Source organism: Mustela putorius, unplaced genomic scaffold (genome assembly GCF_011764305.1).
Source record: "Mustela putorius furo isolate JIRA1106 unplaced genomic scaffold, ASM1176430v1.1 tig00003983_pilon_pilon_pilon, whole genome shotgun sequence".
NCBI lineage: Eukaryota > Metazoa > Chordata > Mammalia > Carnivora > Mustelidae > Mustela > Mustela putorius.
This window is the reverse complement of record NW_025422123.1, coordinates 19000386-19017081: the sequence shown is the minus strand read 5'-3', so window position 1 is coordinate 19017081 and position 16696 is coordinate 19000386. Positions and strand designations below refer to the sequence as shown.

The window sequence follows — 16696 nt, the reverse complement described above, 5'->3', positions numbered from 1 at the left end:
GGGCACAATTACTGCTTTTTCTATCCTCCAGGTTAACTTAATACAATAAATTCTTTCAGTCATCCACTTATTCAATAAATACTTGACTGTCTGCGATGAACTCATTATTCTGGTATCACTTCACACTTGATTCATTTAATCCTAGCTAGAGATTAGTTTCTCAGATGGGAAATTTATTCAAAGCCAAAGAAAGGTAGCACAGAGCAGAGACTACAGATTCCAGCATGCAAACAGTCCCATGGAATTTGCGTGGTCAATTTCTGGAGCTTAACTCAGTCCCTCTCCATTTGGTCCGCCCCGACGCTGCTCAGGCCCTCACCGCTCGGAGGTGAGACATAATCTCTCTGATCCCACCCAGCCAGGACCGCCTGCCAACATCCTACCCTCGGCAATGACGCGTCACCGGGCAGGTGCGTCCCAACCCCAGGACTCCCTAAAGGATCTGAACGGCTTCTCCGTGGGTACTGCTTTCCGGAGGGGGAATAAATCAACAAGTGTCTCCGTTTGCCAAGGCTTCCCTCCCCCCTTCCCCGCCCTCCAGTTTCAGACCTGCTACGGCTCACCTCAACCTATCCTTATTGCTTTGGATAAAATCCCTAGAGGAGAGTAAGACTGGCTCGCTGTCCTCAGCGAACCAAGAAAAGGCATTCTTCTCTGCTCTCCTGCACACCCGCTCTTCCTCACAGCGGGTCCCGGCTACCGGGGGCCGCGGGGGGCTGGGGGGCGGGGGACTTCAGCTGGAAGGAACCTCGGGGAGCGGTCAGGGCTGGCACCCGCTCCACGGCCGCTCAGGCCAAGGGCCTTACAGTGGGTGGCGGCCGAGCAGTTCCCACTCCTCCCAGTCTCCACTTCCCGCTCTCTCGGGGCTCCTCCCAGGCCTACCCCCTTCCGCAGACCGCACTCCCGCCTCACAGTATCCCTCCGAGTCCCCCCTCCCGGGTTACCATGCTGGCGGGGCAGCCGGCCGCGGTCGAGGGGCTCTCCGCGCCCCCTCTGCACCGCTCCCCCGAGGAGGTGTGCTGGGTGTCCGGGTGTCTACTCCTGCCCGTCTGCTGCAACGGGGCTTAGCAGAGTTCTCGGTCGGAGAAGCGCACCAGGCAGCGGCAGTAACTGCGGGCCCGGCGTACGGCAGCCATCTTCGCGGGGCAGGGGGCCAGATCCGGGCGCGCTAGAGCCACGGCCGGGAAGTCGCGGAGCGGAGGGACGCCCGCTGCCAGCGGAGGCCGAGGACCGTAAGAACACCAGAGCGTCGGCGCTACTGGAGAGCCCGGACGCCGCGGCGTAGCTGCCCACTCTGCTGCGGAAACCTGTGCCGGCGCACTGAGCATGCGCAGTACCGCCACTGCTTGCGTGCGCCTCACGGCTCACCTGCCCCGCGCGCGCCGCCTAGTGGAGGGGTCGGTGGCGTGGGCCTACTGCGTGCGCGACGCGGAATTGGCAATCGGGTCACCAGTTTGCTGACCCGAAATTCAACCCACGGGTTTGTCTCAGGGACCCTTTATGCAAACTTGAACTATAATTATCTAAAAAGTGTTTATAACTGAAAATTTAGGGTTGAGACCCAAAGGCGAACAACCCTTCAAGAGCATTGAACTTGGTGCTCCGTAAGGTCGCCAGTACGCTTTTCCGAGACTGTCCAGAGTACCACGCCGGGAATGCGGGGAAACAGCGAAACTCCACTAACAGTCACAGGCTGTTAGAATGGCTAAACTTTCTGAAAGCACGGATCTGGAGGTTGAGGAAAAGACAGGCTCAAGAGAGAAGCAAGACAATATAAATGCCCCGCAAAGCATGTCTTACTATAGATCCCATCATGCAACCGGCGAAAGACGTTGGGGCTTCTAAGGCCCTGAAACCCGAGTCCTGCGGGGACGGCGCCCGGGAGGTACTCTGGGATTTGTAGTCCGCTGTTCTCGTAGAGTGCCGGAACTTATCCCGCGATACTAGCCCCACCTCTTAAAGCCCAAACACCTGACTTTGTTTCCTAAGAAGACACCCTTATTTATCAGGCAATTTATTATGTTTCCACGCTTTACATTATTTTCAGTACGGAAGTTTGCATGCTCTGTGAAAACCCACAGTCTTACAGCCTCATACCTTCATTTGGCAAACATTTACTGAGTTTCTATGATTTCTACCAAGTGTCAGGTACTAGCAGTGATTAGGTTTCCAAGACTGAGTTCATCGATCCCAGAGTTTACATCTATTATCCATTATTTTATTCTGGAGATACTAGAAATGCAATACATCTTCGGCAAAAAAAAAAAAAAAAAAAGAGTAAAAAAGTGGGGGTGGGGGTAAAATAAGCTACCATAAGAAAACCCACCTGCTTTCTTTTAATATTAGGATCCACCCTTCAGATAGGTGTTTTTACTGCTCCCTAAATCAGCCACCTAGAAAAAGGAACTTCATGTTTGACGAAGGCCAACAAACTTAACAGTTTTAATTTTTAAAGGAAACTTTAGTCTTTTAAGGATGATTTCCTCCCAATGACCTTTTTAAAATTAGATTTTGCAATTTAAATGGGTGGGAAGGTCAGATGTAAGGATTTATAATAGAAGAAAGTGATATATGCCTCATGAACACAAAAAAATTAGTTTTGCAAATAAACAACGAGGTAATGAAATGTTTTCAGAACTACTCCATTTCATTAAACATGTTGAATGCTAATTTAAGATATCTTGGTTAATTAATACAGATTTCTATTCTAATTAATAATAAATCTTAAAATAATAAGTAGTATTCATAATGATAAATTAAACACCTATTTTATTAAAATGTTATATGGGGCACCTGGTTGGCTTAGTCAGTTAAGCGGCTACCTTCAGCTCACGTCATGGTGTCAGGGTCCTAGGATCCATCCCTAATCATGCTCTCTACTCAGCGGACAGCCTACTTCTCCCTCTTCCTCTGCTGCTCCGCCTGCTTGTGCTCTCTCTCTCTGTCAAATAAATAAATTAAAATTTAAATAAATAAAATGCTCTTCTATTTCAGTTACTAATATTCTATTTTAAACCAATATCCCCTGTATCCACTATACTTCAAGTTTGTATTATCCTATCATATTATGTTTACAGGATTATATGTTTACAGGATTATAATTTTCCTGACCTAAATCACATACTAGTTCAGTGGACCCTTGTTAAAGGTAGAACAAGAGAGTCCCTATATTTGCTGGGTAGACTTGCTTGGACAACTGGTAATTTTAGATACTTTAAAAATCACCTTTCGGGACGCCTGGGTGGCTCAGTTGGTTAAGCAGCTGCCTTCGGCTCAGGTCATGATCCCAGCGTCCTGGCATCGAGTCCCACATTGGGCTCCTTGCTCAGCAGGAAGCCTGCTTCTTCCTCTGCCTCTGCCTGCCATTCTGTCTGCCTGTGCTCGCTCTCTCTCCCTCTCTCTCTCTGATAAATAAATAAAATCTTTTTTAAAAAATCACCTTTCATGGGAGCAGAATATAATTTATTAGCTCACCCCTCTTGTCTCCCTATCTTTTCATTGACAAAGACTTTCAGTTTTCATTTACCATATGGTTTGGGTGTTATATAGGTAAACACAAAGATAGATAAATGTTATACATTTCCCAAGTGGCCAGATGATCCTTTCCCTTCTGGGACAGGAAATCTTGTGTCTTGTGGGTTTCTTCAATAGGAGCAAGAAGAAAGAGGGATTCAGGTCTTTGTTATAGATTCTATTAGGAAAAAACAATGCTGAGTTCTTAGAATCAAAAATAAAAGCAGAGAAAATCGATATGGTGATGAGCTGGAGAATCTAAACTCAGACAAAGATCCGCAGTGTGTAAATGGGCTATTGCTTTATTGATTAAAATTGTGTTGCTTATGGCAGTACGGTTCCCTGGACTAGAAGCATGAACACCAGAATTCTGGGAATAAGGCCCATCAGTCTGCTTCCACAAGTCCTCAGATGATTGTAATGCCTCCAACTAAAGTTGCCCCCTCCGCTATGGGCATTAAACTAGTTCTGAAAAATATAAAGACGTGGGGCAATTACATGAATTTAAATCAGGAGTCTTGAAGCAGTTTCTTGTCTCAAGGCACTTCCAGAACCAGTCCTTGTATGGTTGATTTAAGGTAATGTCTACAGTATAATTTAGGACACAAGTGTGTTTAGCACACAAGCGTTCGGTTATATATAACTAGTTACACACAGAGGACAATTGTTGCGTACGTCATATCTAATGAGTTTCCCACCTGGATTAACAATCCAGTTTTTCAAACTCAAGTTGCTAACTCTTCCAGCTCACATGAACGCGAACGGGGCAATCGGTTGCATGTTTATTTTAAAATATTTTGCTTGAGGGAAAACTAACCCAATCTGCCATCTTAACCGTGTTGGAGTGTACGTTTCAGGGGCACTGATTGCATTCCCAATGTCGTGCGTCCCCGGTTACGTTTTCCCGAAAGCCGGGAAAGGGTTTTCACCATGATTACCTATAATGAAATGTACTCAGAACCTGCGCCCACAGCCTCCATTTCTAAAGCTGGGTACCTGAGGCAGCCGACCTGCAAAAAGGCGTGCGTGTGGAGCTGGGGGGCGCACGGGCGGTCAGCGGGCCGCAGGGATCCCTGGGCTCGGTCGGCCCCGGCAGGGAGCGCAGCGCCGCGGCTCGGCGCCCCCGGGCGGCCTGGACGCGGTGCAGGGACGCGCAGGGCCAGCGAGGGGAGCTGCAGGGTAACTTTTCCCAGGGAAAGCGGCCGGTCGTCCCCGCTAGAAGCCTCCCTGCCTTTTGTTTGTTTTTCTGCCGGAGGCTGGAGAGCGGCCGGGTTCCTGCTGCTCCACCATGCGCTGCGCGGCCCGTGCGACTCGCCGGACCTCCCGGGCATCCCTGCACGGACCGCTCGGCCCGTCCTAGCAGGGATCGCCCCCATCCCCAGTCCCCCTGCGGGCCGCTGCGCCCCAGTCGCCGAGGAGCTGCGCTCACCGCAGGGGCGGGCCCCCGCCTGGGTTCGCGGCGCCAGTAAGTGGGGCTAGGGGTTTAGGGGCTTCCGCCGGGAGATCTGTCACAGGGGGTGAAGGACTGGAGCTGCCCAGGGACCCCTACCCGGGGCCCCCACGAGGGGCTGGAAGGAGAGGGAGAGGCTCCTGGGCTGTAGTTTGTCTCGCGGTCATGTGGCTCTCTCCCTCTTGGCTTGGAAACTCCGGGTTGCTCGGAGTCTGGAAGATTTTGATGGGTGTTTACCTTTCGGTGTTAGGGAGAGGAAAGACCCGTGCCGGGTTTGAAGCCCCCTTAGTAGAATGTGGAGGACTTGTTCTTGGAATTTTCCTGACTAGGCCTGTGGCTGTCCCACATGGGGTTTTAGCAGGAATCCTCTCACATTTATGTGCAACCATTTTTCACTGGGTTTCTTTCTGCTCTGATTTCTTCTTACTAACCTGAGTAGATGTTAGGAGAGGGGTGTTGAAGGATTTTTTTCCAGAGCAGCCGTTTCTTTTGTAATGTGTCTTTTCAAGTCTGACTTGGACACTGACATTGAGGGCTTTTACTTTTAAATACAAAAGTAGTTTAAGGCATCATTCTGCGGAAGAAAGTATTCATTTCTGCTTAGAATTAAGTAAAGATCTGCTTTTATTAAAGCTGGGCTATGCTGAGAGGATACTGCCTTGAATTTTACATGCAAGTCTAGATTTCTCCAAGGTACTGAGACTTGTGTTTTTATTTTGGCCCGGAGCACTCTTCGTAGCAATAGAAGTTTGATAGCTACACTTCTCATTTCTTGCATTTTCCAGTGAGTAGGCTTTGAGGATGTGCCCCAATAGTGAATTGTACTGTTGCTGAATGTAAAATTAAAATGAGCTTGAAATTTGTGTAATCAACATATAAATTATTAAAAAGAATTTGTGTCTCAGACATATGCTAGCTGTACTAGGAGTTAATGTATGCATAGATATGCACATTTGAAATCGTTTCTGGACAAAGAGCTGCAATTTGGTAAAGACTCTTTAAGGCCTTCCTATCTATCTGAGGACCAGTAATTGTAAAACACTAGGAAGTGGGTGTAGAAATGAGAGCAGTGCTGGGATCCTCTGTTTAAAATGATGTCCTGTACTATTGCCCCATTTCCTAAGGTCCAGCCCCCTAGGGACCCTGCCTACTTTCTGTTTACCCCCTGTCCACTTTGCCTTGCCCCTTCTCCAAAGCCAGAGCTGTTGGCTGGGCACGAGTGGGCAGCCCTGTCTCTTAGTGAGATCGGTTTTGTTTTAGATGATAGGGGGATGTCTTGGAGGATTGATGGAACCTGTCTGAGTAGGCAGAGGTCTGTGCTCCTTGCCACGGGAACTCAGCATTTACTCACACAGAAGTGGTTTTTCTCACTGAAGTTTCTTACCTACAGACTACCTGTAAACGGGCTCCCAGGGTAAAGAATGGGTCTTTGGGGGTTTTGTTGACCATGCAGCACCAACGAAGCACTTTTTATACTTTAATTGTTTTATTCTCAGTGCCTTTTGAGGTTCCCAATAAAGGTGGAAAATCATGTCAATCTTGAACCTTTGGAATTATCTTTAACCATCTTTTCCTTCATTTCCTTCATCCTTTGTATCCGTGAGTCATCAAGACCTTTGAAATGTGATTTATGCCAATCCCTCCCTCCATATTCTAATCCAGAACCTCACCCTTCCTCTCTGGAGGACTGGAACAGCCTCTTAGCTGGCCACCCAAGCCTGGCTCTTAATAAGTCCTCAGAACCTGTTTGCTGAATGAATGAGTGAATGAATGAATGAGTCGTTCCCCTTTCTCTTCTCTTTGGCATTTGTCCATCTAATTTTTCTAAACTATCACTTCCTCGACTCTCTCCTTGCCTTTCAACCTGGTTCCTCTCCATGTGCTATCTCAGGTCTAAAATAATTTGCCTGATTTTTCAAAGCTTTCATAATCAGGCCTCACCCCTTCTATCCAAATCCTATTTTCAGCTCAGCATACATCCCTGTCCCCGTGCTCTATGCGGCTTGGTCTGGCTGTCCTGCTAAGGGGGCCAGGCTCCTTCCCACTGCAGTGTCACTGCCCAGATTGCACCCCTAGAAACCCCCCTTCCTCCCCATTCTCCTGGGCGAATCTTACCCATCCTTTGAGAAGGATCCCACAACCTCCTTCCCTAACGTGTTCTCTAACTATTCATTTATCTTCTCTTTCTTTATTTTTTTAAGCTTTTTTAAAGTTATCTCTACACCCAACGTGGGGCTCAAACTCATGACCCTGAGATCAAGACTCCCACACTCTCCAGACTGACCCTGCCAGGGACCCCCCTCTTCTCTTTCTTTAAAGTCTTTTTTTTTTTTTTTTTTTTTTTTAGATTTTGTTCATTTATTTGACAGAGAGAGAGAGCAAGAGAGGGAACACAAGCAGGGCAGCAGGAGAGGGAGAAGCAGGCTTCCCACTGAGCAGGGAGCCCGATGTGGGGTTCCTGAGATCATGCCCTAAGCCAAAAGCAGACACTTAAAAACTGAGCCACCCAGACACCGTCTTTCTTTAAAGTCTTTTTTTTTTTTTTTCTAAGATTTTAATTTGATGGAGAGAAAGACTGAGAGAGGGAATATAAGCAGGGGGAGTAGGAGAGGGAGAATGCTTGTTTGTTAATCCTTTATTATATTGGCTGCATTGATCTCCAATTGGTTTAGGTTATTTTAAGCCTCTTCAGGGCAGAAGCCATAGTTTATACCCGGTAGTGTGATGTCTTGGGCTTTGGAGTCAGGCAGAATTGAGGTCAGGGCCCGAGGGCACTGATTATTCCTGCGTCCTGGTGGGATTTCCTAGATTTGAAAAGAGGGGCCATGCCTCCCCTAGCCGGGGGTGGTATGAAGATGGTCTGTAGTGTCTCTACAGGGTTGGTCCTGCCCTACATCCCCCAGTGATTCAGTGACTCGAAGGGGCCTGAACATTTAGGACCTATTTGGTAGGTATTAGTTGACTGACTTGTAGTAAACTACAAGTCACGGCTCAGCCCTGAGACCCAGAGGACAGACAGGCATGCAATGAATCCTCCCTGAGCACTATCCTGACCTTACTTAACATGGCTTGAGCTGAGGTTCTTCCTGGCTGCAGTTCTGCTTCTGGGATCTGTTGCTGTTTTTCCATCTGAACCTTGCCAGGAACACTACTGCCTTCTAAGTTGTGTGTGTGTGTGTGTGTGTGTGTGTTTTCCTCTCACTGCTTCTCTTGCAGAAAGCGCCTCCGTTTCATTTTTCGGGATCTTGCTGAGTTGGAGTTGTACCTAGGCCTTCTATTTTTCTGCTTCTGGGGTGTGTGTGAGCATCTTTATTAATGGCAGAACTCCTTGCCTGGTGCTTTCTTGGCAGAATTCTGGGTACTGTGACCTTTCTGTGTATGTTGATCTGTCATCCTGTGAGGAGAGTCTCATTTAACCGTAAATTCTCTCCTTGGCTGTCTTTGCCAGCCACAGCGTCCTGAGAGTGGAGGACTAGAAATCTCCTCTCTGCGGACCTCAGCACGTGTGGCTAGGAGAACGTGCAGAGGAGTACACGAGCTGATTCACATACACACACACACACACACAAGCTGTTTGCGGGTTACGATGCCACCCTATCCTAGGTTGTGACTTTGCTTACCCCGAAACAGCTCTGATGTTGTTATCCATACACATGTGTTCTGGAAAATTACCTCATAAAAGCAATTTGGTAAAGCGAGTCATTCTATGGGCAAGTTGCATTACAGTGCTGAGTGTTAACGGCAGGAAGAAATTGGAGATGTGTCTACTTGCAGCCAGAGAACAAAGAGAGTAAGCACAGGTCTTCTCAAGATGGTAAGGAAAGTTGATGTGGGCATCCAAACTCACCCTCTCTGCTCCTAGTGAGGTGCAGTGTGATGTTAGGAAAATACTACTATGCAGCTGATCCTAAGGAACTACTCAAGCCCAGTGGAAAACTTCCATTCCTGATTGCCTTGCAAGGAAACTGAAGTGTCCTGGCACAATGAGTCAGTGCCTGACTCACTGTGCTTTGAAAGTCGAAACCTTCATAGAAAGAGTGCTTGTGGTCTGGCTCACCTGTGCAGGTGAAATGAAGCCCCGTATGTGTGGACTTGTGAAGTCGTCTCCGAGTTTGAAGAAAGCACATCACCTGCCCCCTTTTTTTAGTATGTGGTTCAGGATTAACAATACAGTTATACACTTTAAAAAGACTATTAGAACACTTCTTACATTCACACATTAAAAGATGTGCTACTCTGAGGATAACAAAGATTCTACTGATTTTTTTAAAGATTTTATTTATTTATTAGAGAGAGAATGAGAGTGTAGAGGGGGGAGGGTCAGAGGGAGAAGCAGACTCCTTGCTGAGCAGAGAGCCCAATGTGCGGACTCCATCCCGGGACTCCAGGATCATGACCTGAGCCGAAGGCAGTTGCTTAACCAACAGAGGCATCCCAAGATTCCATTCACATTAATTGGGTCTCTAGGTCTCATCCGTAAAATGAAGGAATTGGATCATCATTAAAGTCCCTTACAGGAAAAAAAAAATCTAATTTTGTAGTCTAAAGTTTCCTCCGCTGTATGCTATATCTGTGTTGAATTTAGGTCCTGTTGAACTTAGTTAGCATTTAGTCTATACTGATTGACATTGGGTTATATATTCACTTACCTTAAATTTTTCTAGAATTTTAAGTTTGTTGTCTTAACTCAATTTTTTAAAATGGGTGGGCCACAGTAGTGCCTTGCATTTCCTTTGGTACTTTTACCACGTCACCCAGAGCTCTTAGTAGCCATTTGATAAATGTACAGCGATGGCCAAGGGCTTGTGAGGAGAGATCAAGGTGAGTCATATTTTACCTTTCTGTAGGTGTAATATGACCTGTGCTAAAGTGCTGATAACGAGTGGCTGCCCTCGTCGTTACTGTGGAAGATAATGTCCCAGAGCCCAAGGTAAAGTATTATGGTGTAATGTCCAACTGCATACTTGTCAATGTCATGAAAGTTACTATCTGCATGAACTTGTACTTCCCAGAAGATAATAATTAATGGTTTTGGCCTTTTGGACACTGCCTTTGCTCTGACAGTAAATTTATTTAAGAGTGATTTAACTCAGACAAAACTGAGAAAAAAGGTACATATTCCTGCGTGTTATCTTAGCAATTGAAAAACAGATGTTTTCATGCATTTGTGTACGAATTCGTAGAAGGATTCGTAATTTGTGTGTTCTGGCCCCATATAGTCGTCCAGTCTTGCAGAGAAGGGAGGCACGAGAGGATGGAGTATGCAGTGGGATTGGGGTCAGTGGTACAGGAAAGTCACCAATAGTGAAAAATTACCTTCTAAAGGGGCACCTGGGTGGCTCAGTGTGTTAAGCCACTGCCTTCGGCTCAGGTCATGATCTCAGGGTCCTGGGATCGAGTCCCGCATCGGGCTCTCTGCTCAGCAGGGAGCCTGCTACCCTCTCTCTCTGCCTGCCTCTCTGCCTACTTGTGATCTCTCTCTGTCAAATAAATAAATAAAAATCTTAAAAAAAAAAATTACCCTCTAAAGACCCATAATGTGCTCATTCATTCATTCATTCATTCAACAAATGCTTATTGTGAGCAGCTCTTTGTGCCAACTACATGCCAGGCCCCGTCCTGATGCTGGGACTGGAGTGAGGAACGGAAGAAAAATTCTGCCCTCAAGATATTCATATTCTCAGGAGAAACCCAGTTTGTGTAACGCCATAACCCCTAGAACCCCATGGTACACAAGGCTTATGTGGAGAGGGCTAAAATGTTTATGTGCAGATTTCCTCCGTTTTGGGGTAGACAAATTGTGTTTTGTAGGCATATTCTGCCTGCTGCCTGTTTTTTTTACACCGACTGTATGGAACACAACCCATTCATTTACATACCGTGTGTGAGTGAGTGCTTTGGGGCTACACTGGCAGGGGTTGAGTAGTTGTGACAGAGACATAGCCCTCAAAGCCAAAAATATTTAGTAGCCTTTCATGGAAGATGCTCGCTGACCCCTGCCCTGTTTTATTTTTATATTAAGTCTTTACCTCTTTGATATGTTTTATTGACTTGTTCGTTGTGTGTGATAGTGAAGCACCTTCTGTTGAGTGAGATCAGCCCCTGAGTTACAAGATTTGCACAGCCCTTGAGCTACACCGTATGTTCTCGTTCACTTCCTCCATCTTCACCTCAGCCTGCCCTGCCCCCCTTCAATCATGAGGTGGTTCTCAGGCAGGCCACCATGCTGGACTATTGTCACCTACGACAGCCTTCATTGTTAAGTCTGGGGGGGGCTGTCCCCGAGCTCATCCATAGTTTCACGTAAGTCGGAGTATTATTCTTCCTTTTGCTCTTCAGCCTCTCACGCTAACTTCAGCTCCTCACAGCCCCCACGAGCCACCTATAGTGATGTGCCCTCGTTTAGAAATAATCTCCAAGTGACCAAAGACTTTTTTTGGTTCAAGGCCGGAGCACCCTTTGGGCCTGTAGGAGAAGCAGTGGAAAGTCGTGCTTCCGAGGGCTCTGGTGCACGAGGAGTTCTTTGCTCAGAAGTGGGGTTGAAGGAGGAGAGGGAGGGAGAGGCGGGAGCAGCTCCTGGGGAATAGCAGAGGCATACCAGCTAGCTAATTTTCTTCGCTCCTCACTCCAGTTGATGCGATAGCCAAAATCGTCTTTCGTAAAAGCAAAGCAAATTCCGCACAAAGAAGGTTCCCTTGGCTTACCTAGCTTCGAGCGGCTGTCCCCAAGGCAAAAAAAAGCGCTAACCTAAGAGGCAGAGTACTTAGAAGATGTTTTTGCTGAAATGAATATGGGCAGAAAGATTAGGCCCCAGAGAGGAAAATATAAACACAGATGTACTATTTTTAGTACCCTTTTTAAAGTAAATTAACAGTCTTAACTTAACTCTTGCAAAGTTATGACACTATTGGACCCAGAGTACGATGCGCTGTTACCTGCAGGATTAAGGAAAAGGGAGCGCTGAAGTGCCGTGAGAAGAGCCATTGAATGATTTTGCACATAATTCAGCTTTCCTAGGAGGACAGATAAGTTTCAGTGTAACATGATTAAGGCGGAGGGAGAAAAGCTGCTCAGAAGAGTCTGGATTTAGCAGGGCCGGTGAACCGCAATTCCCAGATAAGACCATGTTTGTGTACAGTTTTCTGTGTTCTCTCTTGAAGAATTCATAATTGTGACATTTATTCAACGAAGGTCCGAGATTCAGACTGAAGAATGGACTCCCATTGTCCTCGCCCTCAGCCTGTTCTGCAGGCTGGGAACGAGCAGGGGAGCAGGTATGCACTGCTGGCCACGAGCAGATGTTCTTTGCCTCCGCTGAGGATTGAAGCTGAAGGGAGGGAATTGGGGCGGATGGCAGGAAGGTTTTCCCCAATGTCACCTAGACAGAGAAACCATGACATTGGTTTCAGAGGTTTGTCGGAACTCTACAAGCGAAAAAGAGCTGTATGTCTGTGTTCATTGAGTACAGCTTTGCCCAAAGGCCAAAGGCCTGAGCTGATGACATTGAGGAGGCCTTTCTGTGATTCCTTGAGACACAGTAATTCCAGCATTGGGGTGGGAGGACCCTGGCGGCCTGCCGGCGGCAGCCTTTCTATGGTATTTACTGCTCTTCCATTTTAGAATTCCAGAGCATTTCCGGTCAGGTCGAACAACTTGATGATCATCACGTTGCACGTGAGGAAATAGCGCTGTGTTGGGAGATACTTACCAGGGCTGGTAGGAAATAATTAGCAAAGACTAAAATTCAAATTTTGATCATACAAACAATGAGTACCTACTGTGTGCAAGTGGAATGTGAGGTGTGAGGGCACAGAGATGAAGGGAGCGCAGTGAGTGTCCCTGCCGATCCTGAGGGCAGACCTGTGTGTCACTGACCCCAGGGACGGGCTGGCAGTGAGGTGGGGACAGGGTGCTATGGTGGCTCGGATAGAAAGCTATCGTGGGACAGGAGGCTCTTGAGGTGATGTTTGAGCTGGACGAAGGGAACGGAAGGAGTAGATTCTGATCTGGGGGCCTGGCTGAGCCAGTGGGGCACTGTCCCCCTCTAACAGAGAGAAGTCATACAATGGACAGGGTCACTCTGGGCTACTTTCCCTTTGCTAGCTCTTATGTGTGTGACAGGAAAAGTGGGGACACCGGGTCCATTATTTTTAATCTTTATTTTTTAAAAATTATTATTATTATTTTTTAAAGATTTTAATTTTTTATTTGGCAGAGAGAGACACAGTGAGAGAGGGAACACAAGCAGGGGGCGTGGGAGAGGGAGAAGCAGGCTTCCCGCCGAGCAGGGTGCCCAATGCGGGGCTCAATCCCAGGACCCTGAAATCGTGACCTGAGCTGAACGCTGATGCTTAATGACTGAGCCACTGAGCAAACCTCCCCCCTTTTGCTTTCTTAGACAAAACTAACTTGAATCCTGACACAGAGTAACAGAATCAGAGATCATTAGAGCAGACAGCTGTCTCACTTCATCAAGTCCAATGTCCCGACTGCATAGAAAGTAAACCTAAGGACCAAGAGGTCCTCCAAGTACAGGGGTTGGTGCCTTTGGCTCTACCTGTGGGATCTGGACTAGACTCAGCAAATTCTGAGAGAACCAGTTTAACTGATCAAACTGCTGTCTTACAAATGATACGTATTTTGTATCCCATTCTCTCTGTATACTCTGTTATCTATACCATAAAGGAAAATGAAGAAATTGGACCCAGAACATATTGGGCCCACAGCAAGTAACATTATGGGGAAAAGTCCCCTGTTCGGTGTTCATCAAAAGACTGGATGGGCTGCAAAAAATGGGTGTGTCAAGAGCATCTCAGTTTTTGTCAGAATAATGCCAATCTACAATATGTGACAGTCCCAGAAAATTATTCTGTTTGAGTTAAAAAGAACATCTTTAAAAAGACCACTAAATGACCCCAACAACAGTCCTTGCCCAAGTGCTGTGAGCTTGGGTGGTCAGGGTTTCCATCCCAGGTGGGTCCCTTGATAAGGGCAAAGGCCGACTCCCCACACCCAGTATTAAAAACCCAAGGAGGGGGCACCTGGCTGGCTCAGTCAGTGGAGCATCTGACTCTTGATCTTGGGGTCTTGCGTTCAAGTCCCACATTTGGTATACAAATTACTTAAAAAAATAAATTCAAAAAATAATAATATAAAAATAAAAACCTTTCCTTTAAAAAAAAACCCCACAAAAATCAAAGAGATGGTGATAATTCTGCAGGACAGGTAAAGGCATTCAGTCATCACTACATCATTTGCTATTTAAAAACAATCAACAAGCCTGTGAGCTCAGTCTCTGTGATGATGCATTTGAGTTGAAACTGGAACCCAAGCCCTCTTTGTCTGCATTCACTTTGCCCCCATTGAAGACAGTCCGTGCTGGGGAGGTCCCTGCTGGGTTCCCTGATGTTTGATTGCAGAATGAGGCCAACTAGAGCATGGCCACATCACTGGTTTCCATATTTGGACTTTGAGCTATAAAGTACTTCCAATGCCTCTCATTCTCAAATCCTCAAAAGATTTCATTATCTTTGGATCTTTTGTGACCTTTCTTTTGAGTCAGCCTGGGTTCCTGTCTCAGTTCTGTCACCTATAAGTTATGTAACCTTGGGCAAGTCACTTGTGTTTCTGTTTCCCTATCTAGAAAATTGGCAGGGGAGGCAGGTTGATGATCACAGCACTATGGACAAGTTGCTTGTGCCTCAGTTTCCTTATCTGTAAAATAGTAATAATAATAGTAGTTCCCACTGGTGGCGTGTTGAGAATTAAATGGATTAATGTATTGCAAAGCACCTATAACAGTACTGTACACAGACCAAGTATTTAAATTATCATTACTATCCTTTTGGCTTATTTGATGTATTAGGAGGCTAAGTGTGGATTAATTCTAGTGAGTGCTTTATCCAAGTTAATTCTTGGAAGCAGAGCTGTATTTAGAGTACTGCCCATCAGCTGGTTAGCTAATTCCTAAGAAAGGATGGGCTGCTGCATTGCGTTCCCTTCTCAGGCAGTCTGTACCACGAGCTACGAATTCAAATGCTGCCAGAGGCAGAGGAAGAAATATAGAAGATTCAGAGAAGCTGGGTATGTGCTTGTGAAACAGTAAAGGAATTGCTTTTCTCTTTAAAAACAAAAACAAAAACAAACAAACAAAAAACTACATTTTTTCTTTCTAATTTTTCTCCAAACAAGAGGGGCTTTTTAGGCTGTCTTTTACTTTGTCACTTTTTTTTTTTTAAGATTTTATTTATTTATTTGACAGAGAGAGATCACAAGTAGGCAGAGAGGCAGGCAGAGAGAGAGAGGGAAGCAGGCTCCCTGCTGAGCAGAGAGCCAGATGCGAGACTCGATCCCAGGACCCTGAGATCATGACCTGAGCCAAAGGCAGCGGCTTAACCCACTGAGCCACCCAGGCGCCCATACTTTGTCACTTTTGATGGAGGTCCAGAAACACATAAATATTTTTCTTTTTCTTTCTTTCTTTTTTTTTAGATTTTATTTATTTATTTGATAGAGAGAGAGTACAAGCAGTGGGGAGCAGCAGGCAGAAAGAGAGGGAAAAGCAGGCTTACTGAGCAGGGAGCCCAATATGGGACTCCATCCCAGGACTCTGGGATCATGACCTGAGCCAAAGGCAGATGTCTAACAACTAAGCCATCCAGACACCCCGAGAAATACTTTTCTTCTAGTAAAGCAAGTTGTGTGAAGGTACAAAAATAAATGACATCTAAAAGAATTGGCAATCGATGTGGTATATCCATTTTAGGGACAACAGGCAGTATGGGGACTAGACGAGCCAGGAGACCTTTGCTCAATCTAAAAGGATGGTGACATTTCTCTGGTTTTTTATTACCATCGAACGCTAAGGAGCTGGTGTTATTAGCTCTTCAGTTTTTCCAGGGAAGCCCCAAATCTCATTTTTATAGAAGAGTTCCTATTTTTAAATATAGACTCAAAGCATACCTCTGAATTCAGTTCTCAGGCTGCTGATTTGCAACCCCTGGTCCACAAGGTGTGGAATCTCCATATGCTAATGTCATATATTCAGGGATTTCAGCCAGAATTGTGAAGTCTTGTCCACTGAGCAAAATTAGAGAGAGATCCTCTCTGTATTTCAGAGAGGACTGCCCTTGTTCATTGGGTAAGTAAGCACAGACTTCTGATTCCATTCCAAAAACGCTCAACTTTGAGTGAATGAAGAGCATTGCTCCGTGATTCGGATGCCCGCCTGAAAGGCTTTGGGGCTTATGTTGGAGAGTAGCAGGCTAAATAATATCCCCCAGAGATAACAGGTCTCTGGAACCTGTGAGTGTTGCCTTGTATGGCAAAATAGACTGCAGATATGATTTCATTAAGGGATTGGAGGTAAAGAGGGTATCCTCGATTATCCGGGTGGGCCCTAAATGCAACGACAAGTTCTCATAAGAGAGAAGCAGAGGGAGGTTTGACATCACCCAGAGGAGAAGGCCATGGAACCACAGAGACAGAGACTGGAGCCATGAGGCCAGGGCCAAGGAAGGCCAGCAGTCACCAGAAGCTGGAAGGGACAAGGAAGAGATTCCCTCTGGAGCCTCTGAAGGAAGTGCCTCCACCTTGATCTCAGCCCACTGAGAAGCTCAGTACTGGTTTCAGACTCTGCCCTCTAGAACTGTGAGAGAATAAATGTCTCTTGCTTTCAGCCACCAGGTTTATGGTAGTTTGTTACGCCAGCCATGGGAAACAAACATAGCTGGT

At 46.3% G+C, this 16696-nt stretch overlaps 2 protein-coding genes across 3 annotated transcripts in view; one reads left to right on the top strand and one right to left on the bottom strand.

The window, feature by feature from the left end:
- Nucleotides 1-1083, bottom strand: part of FBXO9 (F-box protein 9) — a 37983-nt gene extending 36900 nt beyond the window's left edge. Inside the window, exon 1 of the mRNA XM_045071066.1 lies at nt 945-1083. Coding sequence (XP_044927001.1) covers nt 945-947 — 3 coding nt within the window. The 5' untranslated portion in view covers nt 948-1083. The remainder of the gene's footprint in view (nt 1-944) is intronic.
- A 3590-nt stretch (nt 1084-4673) lies between these two features.
- CILK1 (ciliogenesis associated kinase 1) overlaps nt 4674-16696 on the top strand; it is a 59292-nt gene continuing 47269 nt past the window's right edge. The window contains exons 1-2 of one of the 2 annotated variants that reach the window (XM_004771859.3): nt 4674-4978; nt 9811-9893. The gene's annotated coding sequence lies outside the window, so the exon portion shown is untranslated. The remainder of the gene's footprint in view (nt 4979-9810; nt 9894-16696) is intronic. The other variant, XM_004771860.3, reaches the window with a different exon arrangement.